Genomic DNA, 20,297 nt, shown 5'->3' on the forward strand with positions numbered 1-20,297 from the left:
CTCTCTCTCTCTCTCTCTCTCTCTTACACAGTATCTAACTCTTGGAACGTATATAACAGTTAGCACTTTCTAATGCATTTGTGACCTCAATATTTTCAAAATTTTGGCTCCTTTTTGTTGGCAACGCTTGGTCCAAAATCTGCATACAGTTAAAATATTTTAACTTTGTATTAAAGTCGAATTGCGTTGCACAAATTGCTTGGCTTTAATCAAATTTGCCCCATACATACTTAATGAAAGCAGCCCATCAATATTTTTCAATTCCTTAGCTGAGAAGCCCAGCTCCTTTTATAAGTTAACTAAAGATTGGCATTATTCGCTTCGATGGGAAAAACTTTGATGGATGAGTAAAAAAAAGAAGGTTAGCTCACTTCTACTGCTGCTCTCTGCCGGCTCCTCTCTTCCCCCTGCGACAGCACTCTTCAATTAGTATTTAAATTCTTTATTAGGCAACTCTCCTCCCCACGTTGCGGTTCACACTATTTTACTTTTCACACATTTGCCAAATTATTATAGTTGCTGTTTTTGTTGCTGGCTTGTTTAGTTATTTACGGAAATCGAAATAAATTCAATTTAGGTCACCAGCACACACAAATGCCATTTTTAAATAAATTTATTGAGCTTGAAAATAGACTATCGATTGGCATAGAAATAAAGTATTTTATTAATTAGCATATAATCAAACAAGCCATGCTTCTGGTCTGATTTGCAGCAGTGACAAAAATATGTTATCAAATAAATTTAAACAATTTTGTGAATTTATAGAAAAAGTAGAGCTCTTAATAGTAGAGCATATAAAGTTGAAGTTGTGTCTTCCGACTAAAATGACCTTTTGAGACAAGGTAGCGAGGCCATAAGCCATGCTCCCATTTTTACTTGTCTTTTACTTTTAAGTTGCTTTTACATTTTTTGTTGAAAAATTATTTTTGTTTATTTAGATAGTTTCTATATGAATATAAATGAACATTCAAATTTGGACCTAAAATCATTTTTAGCCTGTGCGTTGAAGCCAATTAACTTCATAAACCAATTGCGTATAAATAAAGAACTTTAGGTGCTGCAAAACTTGAATTTGATTGTTTATCCAACAACTCAAATCGATTTAAGTTTTCAGCCAATAATGCAGCATATGACGCCTTGGCAACTGAATTCAAGTCAGATGCTAACATTCAACAAACTTTTCGGTTTCTTTTGCTGGTTTCAGCTTGCAAAATATTTGCACAAATACAAAAATTCCATTTCAATTTCGGGCCATTAGTGTCGCCGTTTAAATGCGGCTAGCAAAAGCAAGAAAAAAGTTTTGTTTTCACGCTTTGGCATTAAAAGAAAACAGTCGAAGCAAAAAAAAAAAAAAAAAAAAAAATACCAAAGTAGCAGCAAAGTTTTTCAGTTTGTACGCGGTATCCCCCGCAGCTGATATGCCACGCTCTATAGCCCCCACCAAGAACCGCGCAGCCATTTTTTAACTTTGGTACTGGTTTTTGCCAGTTGTGTTTGTTTGCACAAGAAAAATTAAAGGAAAATAACAGCCGTAATGAAATTGGAATAAACGTACATTGACACGGCCCGATCAAAATTGAATTTGTCTGCGGCATGTGTACAATTGCTTGTCTGATAACCATTCAAAAAATAAATATTATCGATTTAAATATACAATTTAAAACGCATTAGGGCCGTTTAAAATGTATACATACATATATTTTTATATTTAGAACTTTCAAAAGTAGAACTTCTGCTAGCACAAACTTTTGCCCACATAAGTATGCAACGCTTTTTGAGTTTTGCACATGTGGCATTCCCCGGGCACCGACCACAACTGGTTCCACACAATGCTTTTTAATTTAATTAAGAATATATAGACCTTTATATGTATATATATATATATATAATTTTTTTCGCTTTCTTGTTGTTTGCCAAAAACTTTGCCATATAAAAATATATGACTAACGATGTGCAGAAGTGGTGCCCGCCTACGCCGCACCGCCATAGCAAAAGCTACACGCACACGCTGCAGACATGCCTACGGTAAACTCACTAAGCCAACTGCCCCCTTCCATCTGGCTCAGCTTCCATGTGCTACTGTGTTGCTTTGTTTAGCTGCAGCGGGTCATGTGGGTCAAGTGGGTGGGTCAAGTATTAGAATTGTGCGGCTACACAAGGGTCGGCTTACGGTCTCTCTGTTGTCCTGGCATGGGTTAAGTGGTTTTTAATGAAAGTTAGAAGCCGCTTTAATGCAACTTGTTGTTGCTAATTGTGTTATGGAGAGGCCACGTGACCAGCTCATCCCACCCACTCAGCAATCAGCTAGCAAAGCCCTTTAAAGCATTTTCTTTTTGTTGTTGTAAATGCTTCACTAAAAGGAAAAGTTTGTCCGGCAAAATGTTGAAATATTATACCGATTAAAAGTACTTGAAGGCGACGCATCATTAATTGTTCAGCATAATAGCTTTAAGCCGTTAGTGATAGCTTTATATTTAACTGAATGAAATATTCATTTATACCGTCTGGCTATAAACTAAAAGCATTAACAATGAACAGTGTAAAAAGTCACGCATAATTTTGGGCGTTTGCTTTGTTCTATTTAATATTCGTTTGCTTTCATGGGTATTATGCGCCAGTAGACAGTTGTAAATATCTATATAAATATATTTATTTTTGCTTTCATTTTATCCAACTCTCACGCTCTCTCTCTCATTTTGCAATTGCGCGCGCTTTTTTGTTGCCACTTTTTCAGATGATTTCCTGACCCCTGGCTTCCTGATCGGAATTCTGTATTTCCGTTACGTCCATTACGCTTTTAAATGCGAACTCGCCTTTGTTGTTGCCTGTCCTCTTTTTTTTTGCCATGCAACTCCCCTTATTTATTATTGTTGCCGCTGGCATCCCGAGCAGCTGGCATTGGCTGCTCTGGAAACTCTAGAAATTCAATTTTCCTGCGGGAAGTTTCAAATTGTTTTTAACCAGCAAAAATGTTGCGTTAAATATATTTAAAAAGGAAAGCTAACGGAAATTATTCTTTCTTTGATTTAGTCAGTTGTTATCTTGTGATTTATTTAGTGTGTAATTCAAAATGTTTGTCTCTCATTTGAATGTGACTAAGCCAAACTGAGCTCTTCGTTTTGAGTAAATATCGCCTTTTTACACATTTCTCATACTCAATATCTCTAAGCAATGGAAGTGTTTATTAACGCTTGCTTACATTTCGATTATTGTCGACTAACAAAACTATATTTTGAGTTTCATAATTTAATAGAAAATACACGAATTGTCTAGCATCTTACCCCCTTCTTAAGGCAGGTGAATTCTGCCAAGCTCAATTAAATTTTTCTGTTTGAGATTATAATACATACATACGTGTGCTTACTTAGCTGACAGTGTCATAATTTAGATCCAAACTAATTTACTTTATTTTTATACAGCTAAACACGTTATATGGGAATACATTTATCTTCTCTTGCCCATTCCTTGTCTTACCTTACCCAGGGCTAAGGGTTTTCATTCCCAACTGATTTCCTGCCTGTTTAATATGCCCGACGTTTGTGCTCAACGCTCAGTGATTTTAATTAACATTTCTGATTTTGTGGCTTAGCTGCCTGTCGCTGTCTCTCTGTGTTTGTGTGTGTGCCTGTGTGTGTTTTGCTCTTTATTGGCACACCTGTGCACACAGGTGACAAGATATTAAGCCAATGTGCCGTGTCTTAAGCTTTGTCTGTGGCTGCCCCTTAAATTCCGTAATTAATTAAATTGCTGCTTGTTTAATTAGCTGTGCAAGTTTTTATGATTAAGTTTTCGTGAACCGTTAAGATCTTAATTAAACTTAATTAATGTATTTTCAATACCAAATCTTTTCGTTACAGTTATCAACATACCAAGTAGCTTGTGGTCCAAATAAACTCAACAAATAGGTAAGTTTTCGATGGCAGGTGGCAGCAGCTGACAGTGCTCGACTCGTCAATACCCTGTCTTACCATAATACTGTAATTAAGTCCATGTGGCTTGAAAGTTTTTCTGAGGGATCAACGTGCGTAATTTCAAAGAATGGTCTGAAAATGAGTTCATATCGATTTGTGGGATCAAAAGTTTTACAAAAACTGAACAAAAAACTAAAATTGAACTAAGTGATCCTTGCCAAGGTTGGTGTAAACTCTTTTTGAACTTTAAGATCAATGTGTATATCGTCTGTATATACTCTGTTTATATTCTGTAAAATAGAATTAGAATTAATTATTGGTGCAAACCCAATATATATATTTTTCCCTATTTTTCTTTTGTTTTGGCCTTAAAATATTTGTTTAAAGCAAAATTGCCTATTGCTGATTAAATTCAACGATTCCATATCATACGTTTGTGCAATCGGCTGTATATATACATTTTCATTGCACTTCATTCAGCTGACAGATTTCATTCGCTTTGACGGCTCCATTCAAACATCAATCAAAGCATTTTTCAAAATATATTTTTTTTATTCCAATATATTTGATAGATTTATTTATGCTTTCTCTTTTATTTTTTCTGGGTGTCAATGTTATGTGCATGAAATATGCTTTGGCTTTGTGTGCAGCTTTTGTCGTTGAATAAAAGAACTCAATAGGTTTTTTTTTGTTTTATTAAATAAACATTTGCCTTTCAGTTTTGAGCTTTTGTGTTTACAAATAAAAAAAAAAACTTTAAAATTTATATGCGTCTTAAATGTGCTTTAAAGTGCAACCCACGTGGCGTGGTATATCCTGGGCTACTTGGTCAGCAGCTAAAAAGGTTTTGCTGGAAATTATGTGAATCGAAACTTGGCCAACAATCTGCTGACCATTGCCCAAAGGCAAAAGCAGTCGACATAAAAATGCGAGCAGAAAAATCGAAATGGAATCCAATACAAAAGAGCACAAAACAGCTGCAGGCCAAAAGTCGGAATTGTATGAGCTAGTGTGTGTGTGTGTGTGTGTATGTGTCGATATCCTTAATCAAAGTTGTGTATGAGAAATCAAATTATGAGTGCGCACACACATAACACCAGGAGACATATGCACATAAGTATGCCACAAGAAATAAACTACAGTGCAGCGGCAGCGGCAGCCGAAGGACTAGCAGCCTGGAAGGACTTGCTCGACTGCCTGGTTGACTGCCTGGTTGTCTGCCTGGCCGCCTGCCTAACTGATGAAGTTGATAATGATAAAAAGGGCCAGATAAAATGAATGCCAAAGACGCAACGAGCCGAGCGAAGGAAGCAGAATAAATTATGAAAAGAATGGTTCACGCATGTGCATAAGAAAATGGGCGTGAGTCCGTGTTCTGGCTTTATATATATATATATATATAGATATATTTGTATGCTTGACGCTGCGTAATTAATTTGATTTCATTCATTCAAGTCAAGGAAATGTAAGAAACCCGAGCAAAAGGCAGTTAAATTAATTGAAAGGCAGCAAGAAACAAAAAATATAGAAAGGAATTTCGCGATTGCAGCACATTCATAATTTTTCAACAAACTGAGGCTTAAAGCGGGCACAAAAGGAGTGGGCGAAATATGTGTGTGTATGGCTGAGTGTCTGTGGGCTAGTGTGTGTTAGCGGAAAAACTCATTGAACTTGCTGCAAACACAAAAGCAACGACTGCCATGCCGTTGTTGGACCAAACCGTGTCGACATTGGTAATAAAGCGCTCACTAGCAGTTCGTATATCCTGGCTATTCTACCTACCCTGTGTGTGTCTGTGTGTCTGTTTGTCTGTGTGTGTGTTGTGTGTGCCTCGAACGAGGTTAAGAGCTTAATGAGTAAGAGTGCTGGCATAGCAGCCTGCAGTTGACATATGATATTTTTATGTGCCTCACAGCCTTGGGCGACAAGAGTTTGCCATTACCATGCATCCAAGCGGCGAGTGTCCTTACAAGGTAAATGCTAAGGTTTTAACTTAATTAGTGCATTTACTAAATGTGACACAATTTCAGTATTTTCAACGACTCACATTTGTAATTGACAAACTATGTTACGGCTATTTATCTGGGGAATTTCACTTAGTTGCCAGTTAGGCGACACGTTGAGTTTCTTTTTTTTTTGGTTTGTTTTTGGTAAGTTTCTAATTTAAACATATTGCTGTGTAAGTTAGTTTCAGTTAGCTTAGAAACATGTTAATTAATTGTCAAAAGCCTCGTTAACATCGGATGAGATTTGAGCATGTTATGGCGGTGCAAAAATTTGACCTATGTCCGTATATGAATCTTAGGGCTAAGATTTTGTCATGAATTTCGACTAAAAATTACGTAGTCAGATATGAGTGCCAGATTAATCTAGAGGGAAAACTATTTACAAAAAGACAAACCTCGTGAAAATCTGTTAAGATTTGACCGAGTTATAGGAAACTTTGAAAAATATAGACATGTATCAGAATTACAACAGCTACGTGCTTAACTCTCCAATGTCCCCAAGACCTAGACTTTAATGGGGTTAAGACATACTCAACTTTTTATTTTATATGCTAGCTATAAAGGTTTCCAATTTGCTAGGCTATCTATATTTACACTTGTTTTCCATCTACTGCTCAGCTCTTTGTCAATTAGTCAAAACAAGCCAAAAAGTTATGCAGTTGCATTTGCAGTGTCTGTTGCAGCTGCAGTAGTTGCTGCTGCTGTTTGTTTATTTCCACGTCAAGCGCCAGGGAGCGTGACAAACAACATGTAAATACAGACGACAATCCCACATAGACACACACATAAACACACCCACACACACACACACACACACACACGCGTGCGAGTGACCGTTGAAGCATTTTGGAATCTGCAACAGTGTTTGGCATTGTTAACCGCTTCTGGCCATTGTTTAACCGGCTGCAACTGCTGCTGCCATATTTGCAGTTGCTGATGACATTAATTGTTTCATTTTGCTTTTGGTTTTTCGCATTTGGCTTGTTGTCTGCGAGCTTAACGCCACGCTAAACACGAGTGTTTGTTACCACTTAGCTGAATTTTACCATATTGCCAGATTGAATTGCAGCTGCACAGGTTGGGCTTGGCCCACTTTGTGCCCCCTTGCACTTCCTGGCATATCAGTTACGTTAACACGCGCTCTTGATTTATTAGTCAGCGTCAGGGCAGACGCGGCTAAAAGCAGCAGCAACGGCAGCAGTTCAACCACTAACAGCTTTTGCTTAGTTAGACACTTTTAATTAAATTTTATTTAATTATTCAGCCGGCAGATTTTTAGCGCTTGGCAGACTGCGAGCATCATGAGCTGCCAAAAATTTATGACGAAAAGTGTGTTGCATATTTTATGGACAGCTCTACCAAACGGGGGAGGATTCAGCGCATGCCACGCGGTGTGGCAAGAAAACTTATTTAATGAGGATCTGAGGCTTAGTACAGAATTTAGCTGTTGGAAGTGCTATTGGCTTATTTTGTGTTCTTTTGATAAAAAGTCTCAAAGCCTTTTGACATTTTAAATGATATAAATTTAGTTATTATATATATGATTATGAATACTATCCATCTTGAAACAAAACTTAATTTTGTTTAATAGTATAAAATATAAGTTTGATAAAAAAAATTTTTTCTATGAATTGTTTCAATTATGAAAAATATGTGAGTTCCAAAGTAAATGCCTTTGGCTACATTGCAAACAAATATTTCAAACGACGCACAAATAAATCAATTTTTATTAAAATTAAAAATCAATTATGTGCTGCTTGTGAAAGCAGTAGCATCACAAAGAGCACTCGAATTAAATGAACTTTAACAATTAATGACACTCGTGGTTCGCTAGTTAATTAAATGCCAAATGTTCGAGTTCGAGCAAGTCAATTGCACGCATTAACGCATATTGTGCTGCACTTGAGCAAATAAGTTGACAGGAAAACAGACAGCAACAACAATTGCAACAATATGTGGCAACAAAAAGCGCAACGCACACAAAAACACGCAACATCAACAAGTTCATTAAAAAAGTTAGCAAAGCAAAAAGCTCTTCTTTCTTTCTCTCTCTTTCAAATTCAACTCAAATGAACAGAACCCGACGAATTCAACGCTTCACTTGAATTTTGCGCAAATTGTTGTTGTTCTTTTATGCCCAGGCATTTTTTTATCTGTAAGTTGACTGCACACCTCTCCTTCCTTTTCGCATGATTTAACTACTCGCACACCTACACAATTTGCAAAAAATAACAAAAGCAGAAAAAAATGGAAATGATGCGGCTCATTTGTGTGCGGCCACAGAAGGGGGGCTAAAGCGCTCGCAATGGACAAGAAAGTACAATTTTCATATTGAAAGCCGAAACTGTAATACCCTAGCATATACATTTTTGATATAAGCTCTATAGCTGGAATCAAATGCCAAGGTCTAATATAATTATAAGATTAGGCAAAATCAAAGGTTATATTTGTCGTGAGGGTATTTTAGCAAATAATTCACTTTAAAAGAAGAAGTCTTTTTTGAGTATTTTTATTAATTATTTATATATTAAATATATTTACGTACATTTTTTAAACAGTGAAAATACCAAAAGCTCTGGCCCAATATATCCATTCACAAATTTAGAGCTTTGGATTTTTCCCTTTGCTTTTTGTAAGCTATTATTTCTGGTACATATCTCAAAACTGTCTACTTTGTTATTATGGATATGCCGCTTGTAGTGTATCTGACGGAAGCGGAAGTGACGTTGCAATTGAATTGTGTGCGCAATCTATGAGCTGGAACATACTCAAACAGCACCCTTCTCCGCATTTGGTCATGTTCACGTTTTGTTGCACTTTATGGCCAGCGAAGTGTGTCGATGGTAGCGAAAGTGAAACCGCTAAAAGTTCAGCGTTGGCCCCCTTTTTTTTCTTCTTTTTTTTTTTTGCCTGTGTTAAGGCACATGCATTGTTAACAACCACCAGCAGAGCACCGTTCGCAGGAGCGCAGCCAGCGCTGCCCGCGCCCTGCCCATCACATTGCGATGCCGGAAGTTTGTGGTGGGAAATTTCATTTATGCTGACACTTGACTTGGTTTGACTCGCCCTCTGGAATATACCCTGTACAGCACTGGGCCCAGTGGTTGGCTTTAATTTGCAGCAAATAAATAATGGAAACAGACGTTCAGTCCTGAGCTCGATTTGTTGGCCATTTGGCCTTGATGGCAGCGCATTGCTACCAATTCTATTCAATTCGCTGGCCAGCGAAGTTCGTATTATGCTCAAGTTGTGCACTTTTTCCATTTCCTCTACGACGGCCACCAGCCGGAGCACAGTTGAGCGGAAGTGGACGCGAACTGTGGGCGAGACCAGGGCGCTGTATAGTGAGACAAAAGGCAGCGGACAGGACTTCATTGATTTTGTTGGTCTTTTGTGGTTGTCTTGGGGCATTATTTTTCTTCTTTTTTTATTGTATGCCTGGGCTTCCAGTTGTCCATCGGCAAAGTTTGCCTTCTGGCGTTAAATGTGACAATTTAATTGTTTTGTAATTGTTGGCTCTTTGAAGTGGACTCTGATTTATTGCCAAATTGAATAAGCACCAGGAGAGCACACCAGATAATTCTTAGCTTTTAAGCAGCAAATTCATTTAAGTTTTGTTGTGCTTCGTTGACCTATATTCCTTTTACGTATCAATTGATTTCAGCTGTCGACAGCACTTGCTCAACGAATTGCTAATAAAAATCCAGTGCTAACGAAGTATAGGACTCAAAATTAATTTGCCTGATTTGTTGAACAAATTGAAGGCTGAAATATTTACTCATCTACACTTTAGCTGCTTCCCAAGTGACAGCTCAGAAAGTTGATAAGTTTATAGTTTGAATGCTTTACATTCTCTGTGCTAAAAACTACGTTCATTAAAAACTTTTCCTTTTTTGTTTAAGTATTGATACACTTGGGTATTATAATAAAAATAATATTAAAATATTCTGGTCAGGTATTTGCGTTGATACGGGAACGTTTTTATTTTAGAGCTTAAGAAATAGTTTTGCCCGAGGTTGTAAATATGCTTGTGCTGGACGAATCAATTGATTATAGAAACTTCGAAATACCAGAAGGTATAAAAATAAAAAAGTATACCATCATTTTTAAGGTTATATATTTATAAGCAACACGATAGCATATTTTTATCAAGGTCAAGGCATAAAGTTTTCGGCAGCACGAGCCTTACATTTCTTGCTCGTTAGATCTTAAACTAATTGCGTATACGTAATGCTCTCAGGTTCAAAATTTATTCAGTTACGATTGCTATATGGAACTTTTTGAACGCAGCAGCCGCAAGCGTCGTAGCTGCATTAACTTTTGTTTTTTGCAGCCTGCTTTTAGGCGCAACACGAGTAGCCACCTGAATGCCGTGGCAAACGTGTCTAAGTAGTAAACAGTGGCAGCAACTGAAACTTTTGAAAATGATTGCAGTGCATGAAATTGGCTGGCATTCATTTTAAGAGTGGGCTTGTGGATGAGGAGCTGCTGCTGCCTCTGCTGCTGGCCTGCTGTGCTCTGGCACAGGCATAAGTTTTTGGGTTTTATGCTGGCTGACTGCTTATGTTGGGGCTGAAATGAAGTTAGCAAAACTGATTAACTCTCGGCAGCAATAGCAGCAGCTCGGCATGCATTTTGCCTGCCGTCTGGCTCCAGGCTCCAGGCTCCAGGCTGCAGGCCTTTAAAAGTTGCAGCATAATTGAATTTTTCCGGCGACGCCCGCCCGACTCCAATGCTGCGTGCCTCATCTTTGGCCCGGCCTAATGATAGTTTGTACTGCTCCATAGATCGTTGGCATCGGGCATTGTGGGGGCTGCTTAATATAATTCAAATGAAATAGTTGGTGCATTTGCTGTTGCATTCAAATGCAATTACATTTTGTTAAGTAATTTCACACCGATTCTTGAATTGCTTAACTAAACAGGCGCATAAATCTTTTAGCTGACCCTCCCACTTACCAACTGGGCTAAAAGGTTCATCAGCCGTTGGGATTTACTTGGAGCGGTTGTCATTCCATTTAAACTGCGTCTTGAAGCAAACAGTTTGTTTAGCCACGCCCCCTTTTGCTATGTAATGTTAGCAGCACGCCCACAACTACGAGCTGCCAGCGCACAGTAGTTGGCTGTGCTAATTCTGGCCATGATAAATAGCAGTCACAGAAAAATTATATAAATGCGCAAAAATGGCATTCAAAAAGAATCCACAGAATTTTGCAAACATATTTTTATACACTGTTCACAGAATGACAACGGGTATATATGTTTTGTGCACCCAAACTTCCATACTGCTACTAGTCAAAGTTTCAAAGTCACTGGCTTTGAGTAACAGTTTGATGAACACTGTAACACTCACGAAGGCTATTACAAATATGAGTGAAACGAGTATTGCGCTGTCCTTTACACCCGTCTGCAAAGAGCTCTTTCGTTTCTCCTGCTCGTCGCATCTGCCATAGAAATTTATGAATTTTCATAAATTTTGTCAACTGACCCTTTGGCACTTTTAACTGTTTGCCGTCCTTTAAGCCAACTTACTTGGCTTACGCAGAAGGTCCTGCAATTTGTGTGGCTTTCGTTCTGTTATTTTTTGTATTCAATGCGACATTTCTGATGCACTGTCAAGGTAATTGCGTGGACAATGGTCGTGTCCTTTGCTACACACATTCATAGCACTTCATTCCTAAAAGTTGGCCAAGTGTCGCTCTTGGCTTTGGCTTTCACGTAAACAAACTAGCCATGAAACCTAATGCTTCAGCTTATTTTAGCTTATACGCGCGCGCGCTTGTGTGAATGTGTGTATCAGTACATGTGCCTTTAATTTAAGTTAGTTTAACTTTTTTCATACGAAATTAATTAGTATATAATTTTATAAATATTTCTCTTGTTTATTTTGCAGACTTGTGTCACCATAGCAAAGGTAAGTGCAAACAAATGTTTATGTCTATCGTAAGACGCATAAGAAAGTATTTATAAGAGAAATAAATACAAACAGAAATTTAAGCTCATCAGCTTTTACGACCTATCTATCTTGTCAAATTCCGATAGGTTTCCTTTTCATGGAGTTCAAATCTGTTCAATCTTAACAAAGGGTTATTAACACAGTGGAACTATATACAAATATTTAAAGTGAAACATCTTTTGTTTTGATAACACATGAATTTAAACAGTTTTTCATTCTTTTCAATGGGTTTCCGTCAAATACAACTTCTTGTCACGCTTAGCTTATTACTCGACGCACAAGAATTAAAAATGAAAATATAACTTCGAATCGAAACTAAGAAACTTGGACTTTAGTACTGCAGAACTGTAAAACTTTTAATCAGATAGTTAACTAAAATGATGCATTATTGAACTCCTCTTTGAACAATTGTTTTTGTTTTTGTTGTTTTGTTATCCTTTGTTTTACAATCCCATCGATTGATTTTACTTGCCCAGTGTCCCGCACTCAGAATCCATGGACCTTGAGGCGATCGGCCTTGGCCAGCCCAACTTTAGTTAGCCACTGGCAAATATTCTCGCGTTGATCACCCTGGAGCTGCAATACCTCACCGTATTCGGGATGCTCAATGACAGTGCCGTTGCATGCGAATTCCTTTTTGCAGGAGCGCACAATTTTCTTTAGATCGTATTCGGCTGACAAGCCCTGAACGGTGGTTAAAGTCTTGCGTCCGTTGCGCTGTTGGATACGAATGTGGACGAGACCGTCCTGAATGTCATCATCTGGTCCCTTGATGGCATCGGCGAATGGATCGCGCGAGTTGAGATTCTGAATGGACATGCGAAGTGCTGTGCAGAAATCGAATACTGCAATAAATGCCAAAAGTTGCACAAAATTATAAACGAATTTTTTTTTTTTGTTGTTTTGCTGATTTTTCTGAACGATTCAATTTTTTTTTTATTTTGTTAGCCTGTATATCGGAATTTATGACTATTGTTTTTTGTATGGCAACCAAAATATTTAAATTGACCACTGAACTAGAGATAACATTTGCTAAACCTGCTACGACTTTCAACAAAATATGATTTTCCAAACAAATTTTATTGTGTATTATTTTGAATGCGATTTGCCCGCTTACTTAGTTTTCTCCTCATTTCATTAGCAGACCAATGAAAACTAATGAAGCCTGGCAAATTAGGGCAGCTCTGTGAATTTTCCATCAGCGGTAATTAAAGCCAATAAGCAGGACAAATTTTCGCCCACCCTCACTGTAAGCGCAATTATTATTCAATTTATGAAATTGAACAGACTTCTTTTATGGCTACATAAAATTCAATAAGTGCCTGCTGTTCTTACGCTCTGTGTGCGCCGCAATGCGAACAGGAAAGTACATAAATTCAATTTAGAAAATTTACCAAGAGGTATTTCAAGCGATTGCCTGCTTTTAGGCGATGTTGCGTAAAAAAATATGTTTTTGCTTGATTAATTTTCTGCGGTTGTAAAAACCAAAGCGTAATGCTAAACAAAGCAAAAAAAAAAAGGTGCAATAAAAACGTTAGACGAGATTGTTTGCCTAGGTGATACCCTTTGCTTGCACAAAATGAAGTATCTATTTAGCATTTTTTTGGCTTAAGGTTTTTCAAACTTTTCTGCGGGTTTCGAATTTCGGCCTACTTTTCTACGAATATATATACCTCTTCCGCCCTCTTGATGCTCATTTTATGAGTACAGGGTATATATATAAATAGCAAAATGGAGAAAAGCACTACAACGGAAAAGGTAGCAACGCAAGCACAAAACCAAATTAGAAAATTTGCATATAGTCTGAGTGAGTGCGCAGAAAAGTAGGCAACAAAAAGTTTTTGCCAAATCACATGCACACATTTGATATACGCACACACAGGAACACACCTGCTCCGGTCTATTATTTTCTTTATCAAACTAAATTAAAAAGTTTTTGCCTTCTAGATCCGTGCGACTTTCGATTATAATGAGCCTGTCATGTGGCCTGATAGAGTTTTCGTTTTGTTTTTATTCCGTGAAATAATCTAGAAATTCAGCTGCCTAATACAGAGTAACATTGGTAATTTATCAGCTGAAAAAGCAGTGGCAGCCAAACAAATTTGCATTAAATGCTGTGCACAGTTTTAATTGCTTATATCGTGGCAGCAAACATAAAACTCATTTCACATGATGTACGGACTGTCATTTATCTGGGTGCCTTCTTGCCCCATCGGGCAAAATAAAGTTCCAGCAGAAAATATGATGAATGCGCCGCGGAAACTGTGCGCTGAGCGTGTGGCAAATAATGAAAAATTACGGCATAACACACACATACACACACACACCCACACATTCGTACAAGCACCCCAAAAGCACACTAAACAACTAAAAACGGTTACATGCATATACAGGACTGTGGTGCTGCATACATTTGGGCGCTGTAAAATATAAAATTCTATGAATTTGTACGTACATCATTTGAAAATCGTAAAACTTGCAAGTGTTGCTTGTCGAGTACGCACACAAGCACACACAAACACACACACACACACACACAGACAGAGTCGCATTGAATGTGTGCGAGCTGTCATAAACAGGCACAAAAAGGTAAACTGAGTTTTATTTTTATTATTCGTATTTTTTTTTTCTTTTTGTATAAAAAGCGCATATACTTCTTTATATAATTATAATGCCTGGCCAAATGCTGATGCTTCTGATGAGCTTGGCGATAATCATGATGCTTCTGCTCTTGATGGTGCCACAGCTGAGAAGCTGCTGTGGACGATTACACAATGCAATTTGCTTAAATGGCTTAAATATTTGCCTAAGTTTATGACTGAGCAAATTGTGCCAAATTTTAGCATGCTGCTGAGCCATGTGTCAGGATTCATAATTTTCACTCAAGCAAATTAAGTTTCAAACGAAATTTAAAAGAAAGAACAAAGTGAATTTATTAAACTAAATTTGTGGAAACCGTAAAATATTTATCTGATATTCAAACCACAAACCTTTTCAAATGAAATCAAAACAGGAACTAATGCAGAGTACTTTCATGAGTTATTTTCTTAAACTTGGCAAATAATAATAGAAAGCTTTGAGAGACAGCTTTGATGGGTTTTAGCTTCATTGTTTTTCTAGAAACAAGAAACTTTCAACTAAAACAACATAAGCTGCAACAGTTTTGACCAAAGAGAAGAATCATAAAAAGAAAAAATTATTCTAAATGATTGAGTTGTGGTTTCCCAACTCAACAATAACTTCCTGAGCATTGGTGTGCGCGTTTAATAAATAATGCCTTACAACTTAATCCTTAATCCCAAATCACTTCGAGTAATGCGTGTAAATGTCACACACACACACACATACACACATATCTACAGAGTGTCAAAATGGATGCAGCGCGCCAAATAACATAATCAATAATGAGGTTAAATTGCAGGTTGACACGTGATAAACGGCACTTGTGATGTGGGCAACTAATGAATGCCATGGACATCCGCATTCGTAATCGTAGCCGAAGTCGTTTCTTGTGCCATCACCTATCTGGCAGGCGTTCTGTCAACGCGTCCGTCAGTCAGTCTGTCATGCAAACAAACAAAATCGCTTTTATTGTAATCCACAATGTCAAAACATTGCAGCGGATGTTTAGTAAAAGCATTTTGGACAGGGACTGGCAAGCGGAATTGGCACATCTACAAAACGTTATGGCATGTGAGCGGGCAATTGAATATACATATGTACACACACGTGCTGGCATGTGCATGAGTGTGTCTCTGTGTGTGTGTCTGTGTGTGTGTGTGACCTACCTGCACAGCTTTATCGCATGACACGCAGTTGTTCTGAAAATGATTTTACTATATTTTCTCGTTTTTTTCCCCCTCCTCGGGTGGCTTCCTTTAACAACCCACTAAACCATAAAGTACTTATGATGGGTAAGCTGGATGCGAGTAAGAGAGGGTAAAAAAAAGGTTTGGGCCCCATTGATTTTCCATTGATAAATAGCTGACGGTTTAGCGTTCTCGGCTTATTTTTTTTGACACACACCCAAACATATATGGAGAGGGACATGCACGGGTTAAATAGTTTAAGACTGTCTGCTACGTTAAAAAACAATTTGCGTGAAATCTCTTTCAAGCACAGCACGCACGGTAAATGGAAAATGAGCGATGAACTGACGATGCAGCAATGAGTTAAAATATAAATGCAAAATTTATGTAAAGCGGGTTAACGTTGGGGCTTACTTTGACAGGCAGTTCGATTTTGGTTGAGATCCCCCGAGGCCTTTTGGCCAATTGCCCAGGCAGTGAATTGATGAATCTGCTGCGGGTGGCACGGATATGTGGGCCGGTCTGTTAACTGATTTCCAATCATTTTATTTGTGGGCAACAACTCCATCTACTTGTAGCCAATTAGCCAGACTGTTAACAGGCTATGTTGGAGCAACGACATCTAAAAAAAATGCAGCACAGTCGGCATGGGTGAATACTAAATTGATAGAAACCCCAAATTAATGGATTGAAAGCATTTCACAAGGCAACCCATTGATAGCTGTGTTAAACTTAAAGCGATTTCTGCGTGGGTCAATCAACTGTCGAGTGGGCGAAAATATGTTACGGGAATAAAATGCGTCCTGCGGCGTTCACATAAAAACAAAAAAAAAAGGAAAAAAAAATCTGAAAGAAATATTAATAAAAGATGAGCGACATTAGTGTCTTCTTCATTTTCTTATATATCTATTTTTTTTTTTTTTTTTTGTGTGCGAATGTCCAACCCAAAATCGTAAAAGTAGCTAACAAAAAAAAAAAAAAGGCAAAAAGAAAGAAAACACTTTTTACTACTTCCTTTGAAACTGAATGAACACCTCCTGCACCCAGGACGTAGCGTTTTGCATTGGCTGTCATCTAACCTCGAGCGTTTTGTTGACCTTTTTTTTCTGGCTCTGAGTAGAAAATATATATATAAACCGTTGCCAAATGCTAAAAGAAAATGCCGTAAAATTTGTAACACTTTCTGGGCTAGACGTTGGGATTTTGAGACGGCGACATGGACGCAGACGTTGAGCTCGAGCTGTTTCTTGCTCAGCAGTTGTTGTCCCCTGCGAAGCATGACAAAACCAACAACAATAAACGTAAGGAACAGGCATCAAAACTTGGCCCCAGGCACAATTTGTCACACATACATGACACATAAATAATATATGTGCGTACACACTGTAGCCGGTCTGGCTTTGACTGTCTGTGTGTGTGTGTGTGTGTGTGTGTGTGTGTGTGTGTGTGTATTTGTGTGTCTTGTCTTGGCCCTATTTGATTAATAAATTGTTTAGAGCGCGCTGAGCAATGACCGAAACTTACTGACTTGTGGCTAATAAAATATGAATGCCGCAACTTTTCAGCCGCAGCATCAAAAAGAGATACACATATACCCTACACATATGTGTATAGTATATACACATCCGATTCACAAATTAGTCATGCGCATATATAAATTTAGTTGGTAATTTATGTGCTGCCTTGATGTATCTGCCTCAAATGGTGCGTACATTTAACCTCAGTTAACGTTTGCATTAAGACGCATATGTTTCTGCTAAACTGATTTGAAAGAAGGTCTGAAAAACATGGCTCCTAGTTTTGGCACGGCCTGCACTGCGTATGCGTAATGTAAGTTTATTTTCCGTTCTGTCATATTCTTTGGCTGCCTATTTGGGTTTTTTTTTTTTGCCTATGACTTTTTTTTGTCCAGTTTTTATATTCTTGTTCTTGTTTTTAGGGGTAGCTCTTTTGATTACATCTCAATCAATTGGCGGCTGTTTTATGTTTGCACATTTCAACATCAACTTTCGGCTTTTGAAATGTTCATTTTTTATGATGCCTGCGGCCGTTGTGATGTTTTTTAAGGGACCCTCTCATGAAAATTTGTAAGCATTTTAAGCTGTTTCCTTTTGCTGAGACTTCTTTCGGGCTTTCCGTTTTCTATTCTTTTCTTTCCTAATTTTTTTTCTTGTTTTTTATATGTGTTCAAGTTGTTTATATCAAATTACAATTTTATTATATTGCTGAAATGCTTGCAAATTCCCAAAATATATATCTTATATTCAATTCTTAGTTCACGGAAAAAGAAAGCACAAATTCTGGACTTGGCTGTTCTTAGAAATGGATTTAAATTTACATTAATTTTACGGCACTCGGAAAACAATTACAAAAAACAGAAAATTAGGTGGGGATGGGCTCAATTTTGAGATTTATATTATATCACATGGATATGTCTTTTACTGCCTGTTACATACATTTAATTTTAGTTTAGATAACTCCTTCGTTGCCTTCCAAATGAGTAAGTGCAATTAGCTTCAGGAAGGAATATATATATATAAATATATATAGTACATGCTTTGCTTCAGGACAATTGAACTGTGTGCTGTTGAGGTAAACGAAAAAAGCATACTCAATCCAGCTGCAATTCGGGTCACTCAATGTTTGTCATTGTTCCTGAGGACTGAGCACATGATGATGGCAACTGGCAGTTGGCCTCGCAGCTGTCTGACAATGCTGGCAGCTGATTTTTTTTGGCAATGCTTTGTTTGGATTCCTTACTTCTTGCTTCCACATGCGCGAGCAGAGCACAGTTTCGTGGTTAACTTACCCAAACACACACACACACACAAATATGCTCATACTTGACTCGTATGCACAAGTGATTCGCAACTCACACACACACACATACACACATATACGCTCAGCTCATTCATCAGTCATGCAAGAGCAACAGCAATAACAACAACAACAGCTAAAGCAAGTATAAAAGTGAGCTCACACTTATGCATTCAACATGTTTTTGCAATTTACAGATTTCAGCGCTAACTGTACACGACATCCGCTCTCTTTGCCTGACTTTCGTCCTCTCCTCTCCTGGCTTCTCCTTTCCACCCGCTCAGCCAGTGCCACGTTTTGTGTTCATCAGAGCGCAATTCAAGCGGAATTCTGCGAAATTTTACTTTGACGTTTATGCATTGCGTATACGCCGCGTTGCGCGTTCGTCTTTAATTTTGTTTGTTTGAGCGCGAGACAAGCATGTTATTTGATTAGACATTAAAAGGCAGCTAGAAAAGAGGGCATGAAAGGCGCAACAAAAACTGTTTAAACAGAGTTGAATTCTTGTCAGAACGTGAGTTAAGGCAAACAGCATTTATGACATTTATATTTATAATACGGTATTTGTATTTGACACAAACAGCCAGGCAGTTAAGTAATTGAAAGTTAATATGTGTAGCCTGACAAAGCGGAAAATAATCAAACAGCTTTCGCCTCACATGGCGTATGCGTAATGTCGTACGATTTCGCATAGATACGTATGCCGAATAATATATTCCGACACACACACAACTGTGTGAGGCATCTGTCAGCCTAATACCTTTAATGTACTTTCTCCCCGGAAACGAGACAAACGGAATTTATCAACTAAGGCAACGCAACAGTTTTGGCCAAAAGAAAATGGACTCAAGTTGGTTACCAGGATTTGTGCACTCGTTCGCTGCTATTTTTTTTTATATAGGTTTTTATTTATAGATTAACAGCGTCCATCATGAGCATAACAGGGCGCACAATAAAGGGAATACGGCAACTTGCTGTTGGCCATAGCCAAATCTCAGCGTCAGTCTTTAAATGTTTCAAATTGTCGGCAAGGGATTTGGCATGGCATTTACGCTTAGATAAGCGCCTGTAGTTGGCTTATCTTGAGGAATGCTCGCATTTTTATGTCCGCTGCTGTGCTTAGATTTATTACTCGCCATTTTTTTTCGTTTCTCCTCTTTTTTTTTTTTGTTGTTGTTATTGTTGTAACCTCTCCTGGACCAGGCGTAGCAATTAAAGTGCTTTGCCATGTGCTTGTCGAATAGTTGCGGCATACTTTGAACTCAGCTTCAAGTGTGGCTTACAAATATGCAAATTATTTCGCATTAATGTAAGCTAAAAAGTTGCGCAAACTTTTGCTTGATTCAGTCATTAAGTACAACTTTTTTTCTATACCCATTATACATCAAAGTGAGAGCTTACTGTAAACCATACATATATAAAACTTAATTACGCCGAGCTGTAGATGACAAAGCAAACATATGACCAAAGAATATATTTTACAAAAGCCAAGGAAAAAAAATTCGCATAATATTACAAAGGCAAGTAGTTTCATATGTGATTAAAGAGGGTAAAACTGGCAAAAAAAAAAAGAAATCGAAAAACAAGAAAACTCGCGAGAACAAGCAATGCCAAAGGCAGCGGAAAAAAAAACTTTGCAGTTTAGTGAAGTGCGCGCCATGAGAGACATAATTATGCGATTTAACACTCTAGTGCCGGCTAAGTGGAACGACAACCGACAACCACCAGACCCAAAGCATCGCCCCATGCCCCGCCCAGTTCCTGTCTCAGTCCCAGTCCCAGCCCCAGTCCTCAGTCTC

The 20,297-nt window shown here is 38.0% G+C and overlaps 2 protein-coding genes across 3 annotated transcripts in view; one reads left to right on the top strand and one right to left on the bottom strand.

Moving 5' to 3' along the window:
• LOC115760000 (toll-like receptor Tollo) overlaps positions 1-20,297 on the top strand; it is a 60,743-nt gene that overhangs the window by 15,475 nt on the left and 24,971 nt on the right. For both annotated transcript variants that reach the window (XM_030701157.1, XM_030701158.1), the window contains exons 2-3: positions 3,858-3,905; positions 11,810-11,830. The gene's annotated coding sequence lies outside the window, so the exon portion shown is untranslated. The remainder of the gene's footprint in view (positions 1-3,857; positions 3,906-11,809; positions 11,831-20,297) is intronic.
• LOC115760002 (eukaryotic translation initiation factor eIF1-like) lies at positions 12,197-12,910 on the bottom strand. Its single transcript, XM_030701160.1, has one exon. The coding sequence runs from the start codon at positions 12,689-12,691 to the stop codon at positions 12,359-12,361; it is 333 nt and encodes a 110-aa protein (XP_030557020.1). The 5' UTR covers positions 12,692-12,910; the 3' UTR covers positions 12,197-12,358.

Source organism: Drosophila novamexicana, unplaced genomic scaffold, assembly GCF_003285875.2.
Source record: "Drosophila novamexicana strain 15010-1031.04,08,12 unplaced genomic scaffold, DnovRS2.1 tig00000387-arrow-pilon, whole genome shotgun sequence".
Taxonomy (NCBI): Eukaryota; Metazoa; Arthropoda; class Insecta; order Diptera; family Drosophilidae; genus Drosophila; species Drosophila novamexicana.